Source organism: Callorhinus ursinus, unplaced genomic scaffold (assembly GCF_003265705.2).
Source record: "Callorhinus ursinus isolate GAN/ISIS: 27379988/994484 unplaced genomic scaffold, GSC_fseal_2.0 scaffold21, whole genome shotgun sequence".
Taxonomy (NCBI): domain Eukaryota; kingdom Metazoa; phylum Chordata; class Mammalia; order Carnivora; family Otariidae; genus Callorhinus; species Callorhinus ursinus.
This window is the reverse complement of record NW_027397083.1, coordinates 15,010,263-15,031,432: the sequence shown is the minus strand read 5'-3', so window position 1 is coordinate 15,031,432 and position 21,170 is coordinate 15,010,263. Positions and strand designations below refer to the sequence as shown.

General features: G+C 47.5%; 1 protein-coding gene across 1 annotated transcript in view; it reads right to left on the bottom strand.

The window, feature by feature from the left end:
- Window positions 1-8,874, bottom strand: part of ELF5 (E74 like ETS transcription factor 5) — a 28,333-nt gene extending 19,459 nt beyond the window's left edge. The window contains exons 1-2 of the mRNA XM_025878983.2: window positions 8,701-8,874; window positions 1,745-1,869 (exon numbers count right to left, since the gene is read on the bottom strand). Of these exons, the coding sequence (XP_025734768.1) occupies window positions 1,745-1,865 (121 nt within the window). The 5' untranslated portion in view covers window positions 1,866-1,869; window positions 8,701-8,874. The remainder of the gene's footprint in view (window positions 1-1,744; window positions 1,870-8,700) is intronic.
- Window positions 8,875-21,170: the final 12,296 nt, after the last annotated feature.

Below are 21,170 nucleotides of genomic sequence, written 5' to 3'. Positions count from 1 at the left end.
CCATCTCCATTTTACAGATGAGAAAACTAAGGCACAAGAAGTTACAATGCTGCAGTTATTAAATCACAAAGCCAGACTGCATTTAGGATATCCGGCTCCAAAGTCTGAGCTCTCGATAACTGCAGAAACTGCTCCAGTGCCTGGAATACTTCCCTGGGCAGACAGGCCGTCCCCTCCTGCCACCTCTCTAGCTGCCACCTGGCAGAATGGGCAGGAAGAGGGGGCTCCCGGGATAGCAGGTCTGGGTTATGCATGTGTGGAGAGAAGGACCTTCTTTCTGGACCCTGCCACCATCAGACAAAGGGGGAGACAATGGGGACACAAAAACCTTCATTTTCCTCCTTCAAACTTGCCTCAACCAAATAGTGAGGGGCAGAAATAGAGGACGTTCTTCATTATCTCTGAATCAGAGTGTTTCTTAGGCCTAAAGGAGAACTGGAATATGTATCTGGCTGACTCAGAACCCTCCAGATAGGGTGAGAGACATCCTGTGCATGTGTGTGTACCTGCGATGGTGGCAGGAGCAGGGGCAGGACTGGGTTATGGAGGTAAGCGCCTCAAGTGTGTCTGTGACACCTTGGCCTCTGGCCTGGAGGCAGGGGCTTCCTTCTGGTGGGGGACATTTTGCAGCAGCCTCAGAGGCTTGGCTTCTCCTGGGCCTGCCTGCCTCCTGCCCCTGAGTGTGGACCATGCCAAGCCGGGATGCACAGGGTTAAGGCCCCGTGAGGACTGACAGCTTGATTAGGACTTGCATCACCAGCCTCGGGGCGTGCACCTGCCCTGTGAGCACTCTGCCAGGTTTGCTGTGATGTGCAGTCACCCGAACACCTGGGGACAGAGGCCCTCAGAGAGATGCTGGGGCACAGCTCAGCTGGCCCCCCTCTGGCATGGGATTTGCACAGGGCCCCATGCTTCCTTTTTAGGTGGAGAAAACTGTCTGACAGAGGAGGAAGGGTGGGAAGGGAGGCCTGGTGGACAGTGTAGGGATTCATGTTTACCGAGCACTTGCTTTGGGCCAAGCTATGTATTTTATGCAGTTTGGCGCTCTTAATCCTCACAGTGATTCTCATCATCCCTGCTTTAGGGATAAGGAAATAGAAGCTCAGAGAAAAACAGTAATATTCATAACAATAACCACAGGGTAACATCATTTATAAGATGACCATGTAGGATACTTAAGAGCACAGGTGCTCAAGTCAACTTGCATGAAACCTAATTAACCGTAAGACCTTGGACAAGTCACTTGACCTTTCTGTGCCTCAGCTTCTTCATCCGTAAAGTGGAAATAATAATTGTTCATTTCTCAGAGGGCTGCTGTAAGGATGAGATGGGTGCTTGGCACAGGGCCTGAACCATAGCTAGATTCAGCAAATGTTAGCTAAAACCATGATGATCGAGCAATCACAGCATGCTAGGCTCTAGGCTAAGGGTTTCTTTCCACTACATTGCTTAAATACAATAACTCCAAGAGATTGATTCTGTTAGCAAAACGAGGCCTGAAGATGTTAGTGGAGTCCCCCAAGGCCACAGAGCTGGGAAGTGGTTGGGGTGAGGATTCTGGTACTTTTCTTTCCGCAGAAGCTGCCCCGCCTGCTTCCCAGACCTCCTCCAGTTTTCTGCCCCGAACACTGGTGGAAGCTGGCATTTTCAGGCCCCCAGCATGGCCTTGCCACCTCCTAGACGCCAGCACCACCTCCTGCCCCAGCTCTTCCCAGCTCGGATAGGCTTCTCTGGATTTACGCACCTGTCTGATGCTCAAAGGCAGGATAATACTCTTCATTGCTGAACAGATCAGTCCACGACATCAGGGGGTCGCAGAAGGACGTGTTGGGCAGGAAGGTACTGTGTGTCACTGAGTCCAACATCACCCTACAATGGCAGGAGAGGGCTGTGAGGAAGCCGACGAGGGCCACACTGCAGGAGCCCCCCACGGGGCACAGTCGGTTTTTAATAGCAAACAAGCAGCCTCCTAGGAACCAGGTACCCCTCTACGTGCTTGCCACAATGTTATTCAATCCTTGCCACATCCCGAGAAGTTTGTATATCTGTCCCTGTCTTACATACAAGAAAACCTAGACAGTGGGGTTGAGACAGTTGCCCACGTAACATGGCCCGTAAGTGGCAAAGCTCAGGGTTTGACAGGAGGCTCTTATGACGCAATACAGCCTCTTTCTTTACTTTTCCTACCGGCTCACATCTGACCCCTGAACTCTGGCTTGTAACATTTAACCATATGCTTCTGAAGGCTGGGCAAGTGTTGCTGTATGTTAATACACCCCCAAACCCTTACCCACAATTCTGAAATCCACAAGCTCTGAAATTGAAAGTATGTGTGTGTGTTTGCAAACTTATTTCCCAGCAAAACACAAAACAAAACAAAATGAAAACCCATCCTAAATTATTGTTATATAGTTTTATGTACTGTTATGTATATATTACATCCATACATCTATACTCAGGCATATAAACCATGTACTAAACATATATGTACACACATGTATATGTATATAAGCAACATATTATACATATATACATTATCCCTATGCTATGTAGTTTTGTAATTAGAATTATAGTTTTATTGATTCTACTTGATGGATATTCATATGCTACATACAATACATATGATTCTCAGGAGGAAGACCCAGAGAAGAGGACTCTGTGTCCTGCGGTATATATATACTGTATAACCTTCCTAACACCTGAGGAGTTCTGAATTCTGCAGCACATCTAGTCCCATGGTTTGGGTTCAGAGAGTGAGGACCCGTGATAATTGGAACATACACCTACTACATTTTGGGCTCTGTGCTGAGCACTTTACAACTTTATACTCATTATTCATGGTCTCCTCGGAACAAACTCTGAGACAGGTTCTGTTTTAGTGATGAGGATGGATGCTTAAGATTTTAGGTCATATACCCCAAACCACCTGGTTGGCAGATGGTGGAGTTTGGATAACAACTCAGGTTTATCCACTTAAGAAGTCATGTTCCTAATCACAGGGCTCTCCTCCCTGCATACACTGGCAAGGAGGAAGATTTGGGAGAAGGTGTCTGGTTGAGGCTAGAAAGAAGGCAGAACGGAATGGGCTCGGGGCCCTCATTCATGTGCATTCCTGCCCATGCTGGTCTCATCTTTCAAGTTTGCTGCTTCCCATATTCCCACAATTCAGAAAAAAAAAATGAATTCATGTTTGGTAGATTAGAAAAATCTGTTTGCCCAACTTCTCTTTTCTGATTATCACAATAACGTTGATGAGATAGGGAGCTTCTACCCCCATTTTGCAAAGGGGACCCCCGCAGCTCAAGGTCACACAGCTGGTAGGTTAAATGTCAGACCAAAGACTGGATTCCAGATCTTGGGATATTAAGCATATAGAATTTTCAGATGGCCGGGGGCTTAATAATCTTCTAGTTCAGTGTTTTGCAAACTTTAGTCATTTGCCTACCATCCCAATAATTTACTTAACACGCTAAAAAAAAAACAACAAAAAACTTCCTTTTTGTTTTAAGACAACTACATTTATTTTAAAGGAAAACTTTGTATCACCATTATAGGTAGAAATTCTGTCTCCTTTTAACATGCAGAAAAATAAAGACATAGCATTTAAATAAAAACTGTTGGTCCACGCATCACCTAAATCAGGGGTTAGCAAACTACAATTTACAGGCCCAATCCAGCCCACCACCTATGTTTGGATGGTCCACAACGGAAAATTATTTTACATTTGTAAATAGTTACATAGTAAATGGTTATATAAATACCCATCTACTATAATCCATTTTGCCTTTGGGCGTGTATATCCTAAAATACTAACTACTTGGCCCCTGAAATAAAAGTTTGCCTACCCCTGACCAGATCTATTTCCTCTATCATGAGTGGTGTGAGCTCCATGTGTTGGAAAGTCCAGAGTTAGTCCAATCTTTCCCTTCACCCCATCATTGTATAGTTGAGACAAGTAAGGCCCAGGGAATTTGCGTAACCCGCTCAAGGTCATACAGTCAATGGGTGCAACATTATGTTGTAGCGAGTTCTTAAGTTTTCCGAATTTTGGATCATCTGCTTCCTTTTCTAGAAACACTCACAGTCACATCTGTCTACAGACATATCCCTAACACACTTACATATCAAATGGAACCCCAATACCGAGAAGGTCAGGGGTTGTGTGATTCTAGAATCAAAGACCAGTTCTTTGGGGGTGCTTGCAAATCTACCATCATTATCTTCATCAAATGTGCATCAGAACTGCCCTCCTGTTATAGAGAAATAACCGAGTTCAAATTCTCACACTCTGGCACCCTTTCTGGGCCGTTTTTGGAGAGTCACCAGACCCCACTGGGAAGCCTCCTTTCTGGTTCCCAGAGCGGGTTAACCTGCCCGCTGGATTATCATGTTCATGGATCTCCCCCCTGGGAGCCATATCAAACAGAGGTCAAGGCTGCTTGAGTTTGGACTCTGATTTTCCCACGGATTGGCTGGGTTTATATCCTGAGCAGGAGGTAGGATGAAGAGGGATGGGGGTGGGAGGTTATGAGGGAGGGGAGGGCCCCTGGAGCCCAAAGCCCCCCTTCTGCATTGTGGACTTGACCTCAGAGAAGCTCCCATAAGTGAGGGCTAATGGTAAAGTCTCAGAAAACTGAGGAAGAAGATGGCCGACCTCTGACATGACCTTCATGGGGGTGTTTGGAGAAAAGAGGGGTGTAGTCCACGTGGAAGAAAATAGAACTGTCCCCAGGTCTTCCCCATCAATTAGAAATCCTCCAGGTAAGGGTGCCTGGGTGGCTCAGTTGGTTGGGCAACTGCCTTCGGCTCAGGTCATGATCCTGGAGTCCCGGGATCGAGTCCCGCATCAGGCTCCCTGCTCAGCGGGGAGTCTGCTTCTCCCTCTGACCCTCTTCCCTCTCGTGCTCTCTATTTCTCATTCTCTCTCTCTCTCTCAAATAAATAAATAAAATCTTAAAAAAAAAAATCCTCCAGGTAAAAAAACACAATAGCAGGAGTGGGCACTTCCTCACTTACACCTGATCTAAATAGCTCTCAAAAGTCATTTGGTAAATTGAATTTGATTATCAAACATTAGGAATATTTTGATCAATAGGGTATTTACCTCTTTTAAGGATTTCTTTTCCTCTTTACAGCAACCTACTCACTTGCTGTACACAGCACCGGATCTGATTTCCTTTGGTAATCTCTTCTATGATGAATTATATCCATTGAGTTTTCTTAAAGGTGTACCAAGGGCTATGTTTTTTTCTGTAATTTTTTCTTGCTTCTTGAAAAAAAAAGTCTCTTATAAAAGCAGATTTATTTTTTATTTTCTGCTATTACAGTTGGAGAGCGTATTATTAACTCTGGGCTTTCCACAAAAGACCTTGGCCACTTAGCCAACATGCGCTGGGTGTGAGAGTTCAGGAATAATGGCTGCTTTGTATTCAGTAGCTTAGCTTCCTCGGCCCTTGAAAGTCCTTGCAGTAATTGAACATTTTAGCTCTTAAGAGTTCTTTAATGTAGGTGGAACAGGGTGAGGGTGGGGGGAAAGAACCAGCTGTTTGGGGCCCCATTTCTCAGCCAGTACCTTGAGGTCCAGCAATATGTAGGCCCAGGCTTGAAGTTTGACCGTGCGTTCCCCATGGGGGTGACATTGACGCTAGAGGGGAAAAATTGGTTCTTGGGGGGTCAAAAAAAATCCTAGACATTATTATGTCTCATGACCCTTTAAAGGGCCACAGTACATAAACGATATGCAGTAAGTACATCGATGGGGGCGGGGGGTAATGACCATGACAAAATTATCTAAAAAGCCGCCTTCGTTGGGAGTGACAATGAAACAATGGTTGAGAAACACTGGGTTATGTAGACCTAGAATCAGCAGCAGGGCAGGAAAGGAGATCCAGGGAGGGTCCTAAGCCTGCTGCCCTAGGCACACGTTTTTGTGTTTTGAGGGGCTGGCTGGTTTGTCATCATGGAAAGAGCACTGACTGGGAGTCATGATTCTGCCTTTCGTGCCTCTGCTCTTCATTTACTAAATGACCACGCTGATGGGGGGACTCTGAGATGTGCCCCGGCTCCATGATTTTCTGCAGGCATCCGCCTGAATGGACCGGCACATCCAAACATGAGCAGGCACACACGCATATATGTCGGTTGTACTGGATATTGTGGCCAAGCAAGCTCACTCAGTTGGAGACAAATCCAACCACCTCAAATGGAGATTAAACGTTTAGCTCGGCAAAGGCCCCCCAATTTCCTCTTCTCCCTTCCCTCCCATGTCCACTACTTTCAGCAGCGGTCTCTGGACATTCTTTGCCTGGGCTAGCCCGGTCCCTTAAGTGCCTTGAGCCCTCACTCACTGCCCATCCACACAGCCACAGCTGTTGGAATCTGTTTCCCCCAGCCACCACTGTAGCTGCCTAGCAAGTAGGAAAGGCTCAAGCACAATCCACACAAGGGAAGGGAATCAGGTGGGTTCCCTCCCACGCGTGAGAAAGGCTGGCTGTAGGGACCTAGTCGAATGAGACAGTGATAGAAGAGAAGCTCGGGTCCCCGATGCGTCCACCAGCTTCAAACCCCTCTGAGAGTCGGCTCACTCACCAGGTGTGCACGGGGCGGGGCAGGGGAGCGGTCCGCACAGTCAGAGGGACAGGCCTGTGGGCTTCTTGCCCTGACACGAGTCCGAGGCAGCAATCACAGGTGTGGTGCCCATGGCCTGATCCACCAGGCACCTCTGCTCAGCCTTCCAGAGAGAGGGGAAGGAGCAAACCACCCAGGCTTGGCCAGTTTGCCAGGGGAGGAAAATTCCTTCCTGACCCTGGCAGAGATCATCAACTTCACTCTGGGCATGTGACCAAAAATCTACCCAATTAAGCATCTACACATTGGCTGTTTATGCACCAAAACATCACCAGGCAGAACCAGGCCATGAGGGTGGAAACCATGGAATGGGGGCCCAAGAAGGGCCTTCTCTGATCCCCCCATCTAGGCAGTCCTATTGGGAAGAAGAAGTTTTTCCTCCTCCAAAGCCTCAGCGACACCTAAGTGTCCACCGGGTCTGCAGCCCTGGGGGCAAAACAGGGTCAATTTCCCACACTTTGGACCTCCCTAAAGAGGGACATGTGGGGGGAGATCTCGGTAGATTATATTGATGCTTGCTGCTAAAGAATTGGGGTGCTTGAATATTTGTTCTGAGAGAAAGCAGAGCAGCTGTGAGAATGGACTTGCTCATGTCTTGCCAAGTGACTCCTCATTTTCCTCTAGCTTGTTTAGGGAGCTTGCATGTTCGTTTGTCCTTAGTTGTTTCTCCAAAGGTGTGGCAAAGCCCCACAGAAGGTAAGCCACATGGTTTACTGGGGGTTCCTATGCAAAGCTTATCGGCTTTGGGTGAAATCCTTGAGGGGTTAAATCCTACCTCTGCCACCCACAAGGACAAGGGATATGGGACACTTAGGCGTCTTACTACTCAGCCTGTCAGAATTCTTTTTGTTTCATATAAGGTGCGGTCTATAAAAATCCATGCTCTTCTCTGAGCTCATCTTTAAAATGCCTCATCTTTTAAAATGGGATTTTAACACGCCATCCTCAGGATGTCCTGAGGATTTAATAAAATCAGATCACATATGCAAGAGTCTGGGCTTAACACATCGATCGATGTCTGTGCCAGAGCAGGGGAGAATCAACTGTCGTCAGTATATCGAAAAGCCTCCTACTCTGGTGACTTCTGAGAAAAAAAAGACAACCAAACGGTGAAAGTGCCTGCCTAAAACCCCTTGAGTCATGAAACACATTCTCAGAGACCACATGAGGACAAAGAATTAAGCCTTCACTTAGAGGAGCAAACGACCCCTCTCGCTGGGTCTTTAGACTAAAACACGAAGCTGTCTCCCTAAATCACTTTACCTTTCTGGGCCCCAGCTTACTCATCTGTAAAACGAAGAGGTTGTACTTAATGACCTCTGACATCCTTTCCAGTTTGTAAAATTTTTAGTCCATCCAAGGGTGGGTCCCCAGCCTCAGGTGGAGACGGGGGCATGTGGGCTACCGGTGGTGGCCAGCAGGGGGCAAATGCACACCAACCCCACACACTGCAGGGTCTTGGAAGGGTCTGAGAACACAGCGGGAAAAACCCTAACCATTGCTTTTCTGGAAGCCGTTTAGACGGCTAGACCACTGAGGTGGTGTGAGAGGGCAAAAAGGGTTTCTTTTAAGCTATTATGTGCAGACAAATTCCTGAAAAATGCCCCAGACTGTAACAAGGCAGCTGTCTGCTCTGTATCAAGGGGGAGCTGTGAGCCAACGGCAGAAGGAGGAGTTTAGCCAGGGGGCCGGTGGGCTTTCCTTGAAGCTGACTACTTTTGGGTGCAAAATCTAGCTCCCCTTCCTAAGGACAGTTTTAGGAACTGAGTAGAGAATTGAGTGCCTCTACGTATTCTTTGCCAGTCGCCCTTGGTTTAGCTGAGGAGGGGGTGGTTACGCAGCCCCAGGAGGCAAAAATGACTCTCTCAGGCAAGCACTTAAGTCCCTGTCAAACAGCTCCCAGGAGGCATTGTGACTGATGGAACTGGCGGGGGGGGGGGGGGGGGGGGGGGGGGGGCGGGGGGCGGCGATCCGGAGCTGGAGACCAGATGAACAGACCCAGGCCCCAGCCCTGGGCTCTAAGCCCTGACGCCCCTGACAATTCATCGAAAAGAGCAAAGAAAAGGTGCTTACGTGAGGACAGCGGTGGGTGACTAGGTCCAAAGAGGAGGCTTTCAAGGCAAGGCGCTCCCAGCACCAGCGTGCGATGGAAATAAAGGCACCTGTAGCCTTGTGATATAAGTAACACCTACAGACAGGTCCGTTTGGTTTTTCAGGTTTACGCACAGCCCCTTTGATGACGGTGACATACAGTGTGACATGGCTCCTTGGAGGGGGGGAATGGTTCTCACATGCAGAAAGTTTACCTTTATCCTGTTTTTGTGCCCAGCTCACCGCCCCCCTCCAGGCTCCGCCCGCCCCCTCCGCTCCCCCTTTCCAGGGGACTCAGTAAACAAGCTGAGAATTCTTGCCTCTGGGAGCTTTGCTGGAAGTGCCCTGCGTTTGCTGGGAATTCTCGTTCCTGCAAGCTGGAGGGGAAACTCGCCATCCAGCCCCGGTGGCTGTCTCTGCCGCCTCCCTCCTGGGCTGGCGGAGTCCTGCACTTGTGGAAACCCCGTCATTCTCTCTTTTCCCCCTCTGTGGGGCAAAGAGCAGGGGCAGGATGGGGCAGGGGTTAAGAACACAGGCTCCGCAGCTAGGTGGTTTTGGGATTCAAATTCTAGGTCCTTCATTTTCTAGCTGTGTCACCTTGAATAACTTAACTGGCTAGCTAATAGCTTAACTGGGTCGAGTGCAAACAAGAGTACCTACCCACTGGGCTCCTGGGGGGTCACATGAGGTAATGCGAGGGAAGCACTGAGTAAGCCCCCTGAGAGCTGTTTTCCTCGAGGGAGCACATCAGTGAGAAACCCCCTTCTCTACCACTTCCACCAGTCTATGCCGTGCAACTCGATGAAGGCGACAGCTGGCCTGTAGGAACGACGTGGGGGCTGTTCTACTTTGTCTCTCGAAGCCATCATTTCCTTGTTTCACTTCTAATATGAACTTGCTTAGCTTCTAGCATCTTCGGATGCAATGAGCCATGGGGAGGCTTTCTCCCTTCCCCTTCCTTATGGATGGAGAGAGAGGAAGAGATTTAGTGGCCCAGCCGGGTGTCTGTAGCTACGAGGTTGGGGGCCTGACTTGCATGCCAGCTCTCAGGTGTCTGGCTGAGAACTACGCACTTTGTAGCATGCCCCCACCCCCCCAAAGCAGAAATTCGACCTAATTTAGGCTGTGAAATGCAGTGTCCCCAGTAGCCTACGGATCAGCGTTTATAACGCTATGCCTCTTTGCAGTGTGCTTCCAGCTCTCTTGGGCAGCCAAGACACTGTGTCCAAACTGCAGACTCCAAGCTTTAAAGTGAGAGCAGGGACTTGTTGGTTAGGTTTTCTTGGGAACTCTGGGCACGGGTACAAACGCACAAATACAAACACACATGGTTAGGAGAAACAAAAGGCAGTTCATTGGAGGACTCAGGGTGTCATGGGGAAATTGTTGAAGGAAGGTAAGACCATACGGACTTGCTGTGTAGCCTCAGGCAAGTCCAGTAGCATCTCTGGGCTTATTTCCTCCCTTGGCGAAAGGAGGAGTTTGGATTAGAATCACGATCTTCAAATTCAGGGGCACAAATCCTGGGAAACTCCAGGCGTTCCCAGGAGGCCTCAGGGGGCTGCTGGGGATGGGAGGCTGGGAGCCGAGGGGGTCAGGCTCTAGACCTCTCCTCCCTGTTTCAATAAGAGCACCTCAGCTTTTATATAAATCTCCAGGGTAGGATTTCCTTTGAACAAAAGAATCTGCACTTAAAAAGAGTTTGCAAAGAACTGGATTAGATGGTCTTTGTGAATCCTTTAAGCTCTAAAATTCTGTGGTTTGCGTCTTGCTCCTTGGTGTCTAGGGAACCAAGATGGTCCTACACATCACATGCCCTGCTGCTGGGCACTTCCCATCCCGTCACGGGTTTCTGAAACGTTTCTCGTGTTTGGATCTGCACACACACACTCTTCTCAGTAGAAAGGTTTGCGAGGAAAACACCGTATTCTGCTTTTGTATTTGGAATACAGTCTTTTGGAGAAATGACCCCCCCCCCCTTTTTTTCCCCTATGCTGTCTTGGCTCAACTACTTCAGAGTGAAAAGTTTTCTGGCAGTCGACGCATGGGACAACAAACTCTGTTTCCTGGTCCTGAATGTATAATACAGCATCTCTGAGGACCTATATGGGAAATTACAGGCTTCTGGACCAGTGGATAAAAGGGGTGATTAAGATAAAACCAAAATAAAAGAGGAATTTGACTCTAATTAATTCTAACTATCACACTGAACCTAAATTTGATTGGAGCGGAGCTCTTCGACACCATCAAACACTCAGTTTATAACAACCATATTATGAATGTCGATCGAAGGCAAGAATTGGGAGTGGGGGATGCAGAAGAGGAAGGCAGAAAATGGTATGGAGCATTTTAGGATTTCCAGCCTGTCCTCCTGATGTCTCAACTGCACAGTAATAAGAGGTAACACTTAATTAGGCTCGTCAGAGCAACGTAGAGACTAAGACCAAGTTTTGGAAGGATCTGGTCTTCTGTTTGAATCCTTGCTTTGCCACCTGCCGGTGGGTTGAGCCTGAGAAACTTATTTGACGTCCTTACCTCCCAGTTCTCTCCTCCGCAAAATGTGGAAGAAGGGTACATCTCTTTTGGGGTTGTTGGGTGAATTAAATGAAATAAAACCTGGGGACAGTCGGTGTGCCTCTACATGAGTGTGCTCTCTCTCATTGCTGTGCTGTAGATTGGTCAAAGTAATTAAACAAGGACACCACTAGACTTTGGTCACTCTAATGTCTTGGGACCCTGCACAAGGAAACCAAAACCTAAGCCAGACTCAATTTTGAATGCCATGATATCCGAAAAAAATGAAATTTAAAAGCCACCAATCACAAACTGCCAAGTAGCCTTTTTCCAAATAAGGCAAGCACCTAAGCTCTAGCCTGTCAAATAATTCCCTTACTTGGCTTGCACGTCTGCCCTATAAAAGGCCTTCCCCTAGCTCTTGTCGGTGGTGGAGTGCCCCTAACCACTTTCAGTTTGGCGATGCCCAACTGGAATTGATGTTTTTTCAAATAAACACTTGAAAATTTTACATATGCCTCCACTTATCTTTTAATACATTCATGCTATTAAATTTTCACAACTCTTTGGTGAGGGAGTTACTTATTATCTCCGTTTTACGGATGAGGGAATGGAGGCACAGAGAGGTTAAGTAACTTGCCCACAGTCACACAGCTCATAAATGGGAGAACAAGGATGTTAGTCCAGGCTGCCTGCCTCCAGAGCCCATCCTCTTAACTACCATGATAACCAGTCCCTCGGTGCTCCTGGGGTGGTTGTGTGGGGTCAGAGAAGAAAGAATCATAAACACATGGAGCATCTACCATGTGCCAAGCATTGTGCTAGAATGCTCGCCTGCCTTACCTTGGTTATTGTTCACAATAACCCTGGGAATTAGCTACCACTACCCTCTCTTTTGGATGAAGAAACAGAGGCTCCAGGCTTGCTGGGTGGTGGCCAAGCCTGGGTTGAAGTCAGGCCTGCCTAGTGTTAAAACCACACTGTAGACACAGGAGCTCAGGTCGTCCTGAGCCTCTCTTCTTTTGCTCTGGCTTCAGCACTGCCTTCTGAAGGGATCCTTCCCTCTCTGTTGGTTCAAGATCCCTGGGTCTCATGGGCATTGAAGGCATAGTCTGTCTCTCACTGTAGAGTGGAAATTCTGGTACCTCATTGACTCCCTGGTATCCACGGTGTCCCATGGTTCTTGGGACGAAGAAGACACTCAACACATGCGTGTACTATGGGAGTAAATTCAAAGACAAGTCACTTGACATAAGACCAAGACTCCTACCCAATTCTTTTTGCTAGGTATAATAGGTTCCATGCTTTTCCTAGAACCTGCCCTGTTTAACCTCTGCCAATGTTTCTGTAGTCATATCTTCTCTCCTTCTATGTGCCACCCTTACCACCAGCCCAACCGGCAGCAGAGGCTGAAAACAGAAGGGGGTTACAAAACCACATTTAGGTAAAATTCATATACGATGCCATTAGCAAGGGAGATTTGCAGGGTGATGGTGGAATGCATGAGTTTTGGATCAGGATCCCTGTCTCTATTACCCTGATGCTATTTTTAGAAAAGAGTCTGCTGGAGAAATTCTACTTTTTAATGCCCTATTGACTCCAACATTGAAGAATGAAAAGTGTTCTGTCAGTGAGTATTTATGACAACAAACTCCTAGCATCTGCCACCTGGAGAACATTTGATGAGGCACAAACTTTTCAGGGCCCCGGGTTCCTCATCTGGAAGTACTTACTGTGATTTCTGGTGCACAGTCAGTTCTTGCCAAATGACCACTATTGTGGTCTCTGGAGAGAAATGTGGATGTTGGTTGAGATTGCTGACCTTTGAGCATTATCATACCGAGTAGGATAATGTTGCCCTTCTGCAATGAATAATGGTAATTGCTCCCATTTATCAGGCCTTTAGTGGGTGCCAGGAACTGTCTAGCATGCTACATGTATTAAATCATTGAATCCTTACATCATTCCTCCAACATAGATGCCATTATTATTATCCAAACTTTTCTAATGAGATAGGCATAGAGAGTTCAAGTACCTTGCCCAATATCACACAGCCAGTAGAACACAAAGAAGGAGTTGAGACTAGGTGGTTGCTCCAGCATCTACAAGCTTCACCATCGTGCTAGGATTTGGTACCTCTGGAGGAGGCAGAATCTAAGTTGAAGAGATACCAGTTTTCTTAGGCATCCCGTGTTGCTGGCAGGATCCTTCAAAGTAAGGACAAGAGTTGTAAACCCATTGTCCCCTAAAACACCCAGCATGGACTTAAGCACGAGGAGGTGCTCAAGAAGTTCTTGTTGGTTGATTATTGTGTATTTACTTTACTTCCTCTTGGGGTATCTTTCTCCAGACCCCTAGATCCATCTCATCCTTCAGCTCCTATGCTGTCCTGACCAGGAGCCCCGCTGCAGTAGATGGTCACAGTGAGGTAGCTCCCTTGATAATCCCTCCTTGGCCATGAGCCTCACAAAGGCAATGGATCTTTGTGTGAGTTCAGCACCAAAGGCATTAGGGAAGCTAAACAGTGGCAAAGTCAATGGTTGGCAGACGCGTAATGAAAATGAAGATAAGAATACTGATTTTGTCCTTATAAGGTTGAATTATGACAATTCTTATGAAACAGCCGTCACACCTGCTCGACTGTATTTCTAGTCTCCCTTTGTCCTATAACGACCCTAGAAGTCAAACTAACCAAAGTTGCCATGTTTTGGGTCAGCCTGAATGAATCTGAGGCAATAACAGCTTTTTAAGGCTCAGATCTCAGAGGCCCAGCAAAGGGAAGCCTTCTCAAAGAGAGAGCTCATGAAGACAGATTTTTCTTCTATTGTCTTCCTACCAAACATCAGTCCCCTGGTAGGCACGAGGGCTTGATTTCTGGAAGAGTTGTTGGGGGTGACAGTTTGAGGAATGGATGAGATTCACTCCTAAGGCCAGTCCATGCTGATGGTTGGAGGACAGCATGGTGCTCATGGTGCTGCCATTGGCATCTTGGCTGTTGAATGGACCAGTCCCTCCAGCAATGGGTGATCAGCTTGGTTAATCCAGGAACCCTACTAATGAAGGTTAGGCTTTCAGTAGAATTTCAAATCATTCCATTATTAGAGCCTTACTCTTCCTACAGGTGAGCTGACACCAGATTTCCTGGGTAAACTTAGCTATTTGAACCTCAGTTTCCTTGCCTGTCAGTGGGTATGATCACACACGTTGTTTGATAGTGTGTGTGACCACACTGACTTCCACATCTCCAGATTGAAATCCCTCGTGCCAGTTGTCATCCAAAAGCATGTCTTTGGTCAAGGGATGGGGGCTGCAAAGGGTGTGAGGATGGAGAGTGGAGGGTGAGGAGTGTTGCTACGGGAAATTTGTGGTCAGAGTCATGCAGATCTATCTTCCTCCATCAACTAAATCTTATTGCTAAGATGCTGTTGATTATGGTATACATCATTGATTTAGATCATCATCTTGGGAAGAAAGCATTATGTTAAATGTGCAGATAGATTATAAAGCTTATCCTGATTAAAATGTGAATGTGGTAAACATAGTAATTAAATATACATATTTATTTATAATTATTCAATATATATATTCAAAAATATATGCTTATATATTTAATACATATTTATATTTAATAAATAAATATTTAATTACTATATTTACCTTATATATATTTTTAAATGGGCCAGTATGCTCAGGAATATTAAAAAAAAAAAAAGTAAGACCTAGTTGTGTCTCCAACAGAGAATTCATGAGGAAACACATAGAGGTAGTATATAATTCCAAGCCAAACTTTGAATTAGGGGCTGTAGGTTTTCAGAGAGAGTATGGTCAGAAAGAGCTGCAACCATCAGAAACAGCTTCCTGTGGGTTGTAGCATTTGAGTGGGGCCATGAAAATTGGAATGACTAGCTAAGAATGGTTGCTTATTATGTGCCAAGCACAACAACTGAAGGAGTAGGGGTTGTTATTATCCTCATTTTACAGAAGGGGAAACTGAGGCTCAAAGGGCTTCAGTAATTTGTCCAAGGTCACATAGCTAACAAGTACCAGAGCCAGGTCCAATCCTTGGATGGCCTGGCCACTAGGCTCTGGGATGTCTGGGATGACCAGAAGGAGAGGCTCTTTCCAACAAGAGAAAGGCTACAGGTGAGTAGGAGGAGAGAATGAAGTGGAGATCCCCCAAGACAGCTCGTGGAAGGTTGGCCCTGGAGTTTTGAATACTGGTTATGAATGAGGGGAGTCTCTGGCCAGTTGATGAGGACTTTGAGTTTGAGGAGGTTCCCCAGGTCTTGGCTGCTCTCCTGGGGCAAATTTGTGCAGGTCAGCAACGAGATCTTGTCAAAAACCTTGATTTTTCTCTTACTCATTGTCCATGTATTTTTCTAGCATCATGCTGTTATTTCTTAGGGAAGTTTGATGCTGGGTTTTCTTCTTTCACCAAATGTGAACTAACATTGTTTCCAAATAGCTGTTTCCTTGCAATCCTTTTGCCAGTAAAAAGTACAATGGTCCGAATAACACTGAAATTTCCTGAGTTTGGTTTTGTCCAGGAACTCATTTAGAGATATAGTCTCCGTTGTAAACACAGAATGCATAAGAATTTAGGCATTATGCTTTTTCCAAAATTTCAGTCTATTACTATTATAAATTCTCCTGATTTATCCCTTTATCAGAGTTTGTCATCATATCCTAACCAAAATCCAGTGATTCCCAGTACTTATAAGTCTGAGGGAAGAGCCCTCAACTTTGGGAAGATGCCCAGGCTCACCAAGAGGCTCACATCAACACTGACTCCCTTGTGCCTTGAACTTGCAAACCTGAGGATGTTCCAGTTGGAAACTTGATGCTCCCCAGGGTGCTTGTCCAGGGGCTCGGAGTACTGGGAGGAAATGAAGACAGGTGTCTCCTTTGGTTCTTGCCCACATCTCTTTTCATGAAACAATGTTTCAATATCTTCTCCCTGTGGGAAGGCTGGTGGGCAGGATTCAGTTTCATTTTGAGTCAACAGCTATCCCTTTGTTTCCAAAGAACCAGTGAGATATGGGACACGGCTGAACATTTTCAGGTGATTCAACAATTAAACATGGTGCTGCTAGGAGCAAAAGCCAAATGAGAAAGTGAAGGAAAGACCAGTACTAAAAAAAGTAGGTAGATGTGGATTCAAATCTCAGTGTTATCACTTGGTAGCCAGTTACGTATCTCCTTGAGCCACAATTTCCTCATCTAAAAGCCTGGGTAAATAAATTGTTGCTTCCTAGAGTTTTGGTGAAGAATAAATGAGATAATGTAAGAAATACTTTGCTCAATGCCTGGCATATATTAAATACTTAATAAATTATGGTTGTACTACTACTACACATTATTATTACTATTACGATTAAACTTATCCGAGCCTTAGTTTCCTAATCAGTAAAATGAGAAAAATATTAGCTACTCACTAGATTAATTGAAATAATATGGCTGTATGCATCTGGCACGTAGATATTCATCCACCCATCCATTCATTTTCAGTCTCTTATCTGGTATCCGTCAAAAGTTTATCCACCTTGGGAGTTAGGAGAAGGCCACGATATTTGGCAATAGTTCTTAATTATCTTAAATATAGCAATACTTTTAGAAGATGTTTATTCCCTCATCCAAACTTTTTTTTTCCTGAGCTCCAGTTGCCCTTCTGGGAACCAAAGTAGCCCCAGGGACCCCCACAGCTCACTTTAGAGAGTGGCCAACAGGTCTGCCCCCTGGTCATCTTTCTACACAAGCCCTGCGAGTGGGGCTTTGGCAGGGTCACCTTCCCTCAGGACCCAGGGGAGAATGGTTGCCACCTGGTCTTATGGGAATGAAATAACCACCCGGGCTTCTTAGCTTTCTGGTTGTATCCCCCCCCGCAACAAGCCTACATCTGTCACTTTGAGCAAAGTTCAGGTGGCACCTCTGCATTCAGACAGAAGGCAGATTTTGCACAAGGTCTTCCGAGAGAGGAAATTACCAGTTGGGGTCAAGTCTTCCAGCCAGAGCAAGTGGCGAGTTGTGCCATTGGCCAGTAGATACTGCCATGCAGAGAGCGAGCCAATCCGGGTCTCGAATGCTGCAAACAAACTGGAGGGAAGGGCGGAGATGGCCAGATTGGCTCTGTGCCTGGTCCACGGTCTCTGGGCAGTTGTTCACCCTCAGAGAGGGGGAGCCTGGCCTGGGAGTGTTACCGGCCACCCGTCTGACCACTGACTGTTTAACCAAGTTTAAACCAGAATGGAGACTGTATATGGCACAGCTCCAGGGGCTGGGCCCCAAGGGGTTCATTTCTCCTGCCCTGAGGTGGGTGGCCAAACAGTATTCAGGAGGAGTCCTGCTCTTTCGGAATATCTTACAACTGACAAACTGGTTTAAGGTGATGGGCGTGAAAGTCATGCTAAGATAGGTCTGCAGATAAGATTTGAAAATTGCTGACAATTAGGAGCTGAGGAGGGTACCTGCCGGCGGAATCTGCATTCGGCAACTTTATAGACTCCAGCCAAGTGCAAATAGGGAAAAGTCTATTTTTTGGGAACAGAGTTCTGACAAATGCAAGGTGTAGTAATAGAAACAGGCACAATTTCAAGTCCAGTTGTGTGAACCTGAGCACACGCGCGCACACACACGAAGGCCGTCAGTGCTGTACCACAGAGCCTCCCACTCCTCATGTAGACAGCCCACGTAACACTGAGGTATCACTCCTAGTCACACCCCCATATCCACCATGCCCCCCCCAGACATCCTGTCCTCCCCATAGACCAACTCCACACAGCACAGAGCACCCCCCCAACGCCGTGCACACATTATACACACAGCCATCAGATAAACACAGTCTCCTTAGGAAGCCGATTAATAAAACTATGTTATCTTTAATTACACTTGACTGATAATAATGTCCTCAGAGCCTGCACGGTTAGATTGGCTCAGATTGTAACATCCAGATTAGGGTTGAACTCCCTTTGAACTCTGGCCACACTGCTGGGCTCTCCAGCTCAGAGATTACAAATGGCTTCAGCTGGATTCACCCCATGGCACTAGGAGGGTAAGTAGAATTCCAGTTCTCTTTGGTTCTCTTTTCTTTCCGACACTGGACAGATGATATCTCTAAACAAACACATGGCCAAGACTAGGAGGAAGGCCCAAATCAAAGGACCTCCTCCAGTTCACCACTGTGTACCCTGGTGGGTCTACTTCCAAACTAATGTCCATCTCAGACTCCATGAAGGAAGTTACCATGAATGCTGTCTTGAAGACTGACACTTAAAAGCAAACAGTTTAATTCCTGGATCTTGGGCTCTTGGGGGCAGGCTCTAGTGAGCCATAATTAACTCTTTTAAAGTCTTCACTGTGTCCTGCAAATAGTAAAGTATCTGGTTCTTTATGATGTAACGCTGAATGGAGGCAGCGAGGAGGCCTCTTAGGCTAATTACATGTTGGAATGAGGTTAACGACATGCCAAAGATTCTTTGCACGGCTCCCCTGACGTTGACAAGTCACTTGGTAACACGCTAGGGCTAAAGACAGGGATGACTTTTAAAGAGGGCGGCGGCTGGAAACTGAGCTAGACAGGCTGCTGACGTCATTTCCCAATCTCGTTTCTCCCCTGGGATGAACCTCCTCCCCGCCCCCCCCCCCCCCCCCCCCATTTCCAGGAGTTAAGAGATCTGGATTTTAAACTGGCTCTCAATGCCCTGTGCCTGGCGATGTGCGGTGACATCTGCAAAGGTCTCAGCTCTCTCTCATGCATTTTGTAGCAGCTGAATTTAGCCAGGGATGAAAGCCAAAGCCCACCATCTAGTGGGATGCTTTTGGGCTGAGTAGAAGGTATGTCAGTACAAATAAGCCAGGTGTACCTCAAAAGGACAGCTGGATCCCAGGAAAATGCCCAGTAAACAGGAATGAGTTCTGGTACCGGCCAACTGAAAGAGCTTAACATTATTATGATCCCATTCTTCAGGTGAGCACACGGGCATAAGTCATACAGGGACCAACTGCTCTTTCTCCATCCTTCTACTCGGGGCCAGCTATGACTTTAGTCACCTGCAGGGCTGTCCCAAAGGACTCCAGCCTGGGACTTGCGGGTGCCACATCCTGCACTGCCCATTCCCCAGCATTCCCTATCGGGATGAAATTGGCTAAAAACAAGTCTTCTCGGTAGGCCAGAGGGGGAAACATAGCTATAAAAGCCCATTGCGCTTCATAAGGAGACTTGTCCTACCCCTTAGGAGTGGTGGTGGGGGCTGGTTCACAGGTGAGAATGGATGGATAGGAGCCTCAAAATTTCCTTGAAACTTGAAAGAAGATACCCACTTTTCCTCCCTGGAAAAGGAGCCATTCCCTTTTCTTCCCTGGGGGAAGGATTGGGGCAAGGCTAGCTGGGCCCACTGCACCCCTCTCCCAACAGGGACCCTTTCCTCTCCCTGCATCCACAGACGCGTAGCACCCACCTCGGCTCACTTGTCCCGCCAGGCTGGGCTGGGCTTGGGTCCTCTGATGTCGTCATCAGCCCGTCCAGAGAGGGCCCTGGTTGGGTGGGCCCCTCCTCAGCGAGAAGGGCACTGCATGGCTGCCTCCAGGCAGGGACTGCCTCCTCTGGGTGTCCCAGCCCCACGCAGCCTCCCAGGTGCAGCAGGGTCCCGGAATGGCAGGTTGGTTTCCCACCTCTGCCAAGCCCAGGTGTTAGAAGAAGGGTAGGCGGGTCTCTTGTTTTGACGGGAGCTACAAATAGAGAGAGGCAGACCCCAGCGGAGAGGCACCTGCTTGTGTGCGGAGCGCTGTTGAGGTCTGGGCACGGCTGCAGGGGGCTGCCCACGGCCGTGGTCTCCAGTGGAGGCGAGGTGTGGCGACTGGAGGAGCCAAGGAGAAATGTGTCAGGCAGAGTTTGTCAGCACCTCAGCACCCTGCCAAATAGTAATTACTAGAGCCTCGTGCCACCCAGGAGAGGGAGGGCAATATTTTATCCCCATTTTATGGAAGGGTAAGTGGAGGCCCAGGGAGGTCAGGCAACCACTTTAACCAGCCAGTCAGAGGCTAAACTTGGCCCTGAGGGGGGCTGACTCAGAGGTTACCAGGGGAGCTTGGGTGAAGCCAGGCCTGGGGGAACAGTCATGGCAGCCATGGGCCCCAACAGTTTTGTAGTCTGTCCTCCTAGGGACTCCCTTATGTAGACCAGCTAGGCTTCCTCTACAGCGCTTATCTGACCCTGCTGTCTATGCCGGCCCATCTGGCATTTGTCTAAAATGCAGTCCCCCCCGCCCCGGGAAAAATGTTTGTCTCCTAAAATACTATGAAAAATGTCCCCAGCCAGCTCAGTTAGGACAGGCATGTGAGCCTACTAAAGCTCTGAGAAGTCTTCCAGAAAAGAAACCTGTTTAATTTCTCTTAACCCAGCATTTCCCAAACTTATTTGAGCCACTTTTTCTAGTAACGCCCATTAACATACCACCCAGCTACTGTTCCATCAGACATACATTGGGAAATCCTAATGGAAATGGTCAACTCCCCAAGAGAAGGGACTGTGCCTCTTTCGCTGGGGTGTTCCCTGCACCACCCACTCATGGCAGTCTCAGGAAATTGGGCAGAATTGAGTGGTACTCTCATTTCCCTAGTTCCTCAGACATGAAAACCTGAAGTCATCCTTCCACAGAGCCCTTGAGTGAAGCCGGCCACCGTGTCATGTTGAGTCGACCCCTCCTCGCCCCTGCCATGATACTTCTCCTACACGGATCCCTCTTATTGGCAGTGCCCCTTGATCTACCACCTCCACAGAGAGGCCTTTCCTGACCACCCTTTCTAAAACGTGGCACTTCTTCTGGGGGTGGCCATGTTGCCCAACCCCAAAGGGTGCCCTTTCCAGTAGACCACAACACCGATGGTACCTGTTGGAATCATGCAGTATGATGTCCCCCCTTATTCTCAGTTGCCTTGTTCAT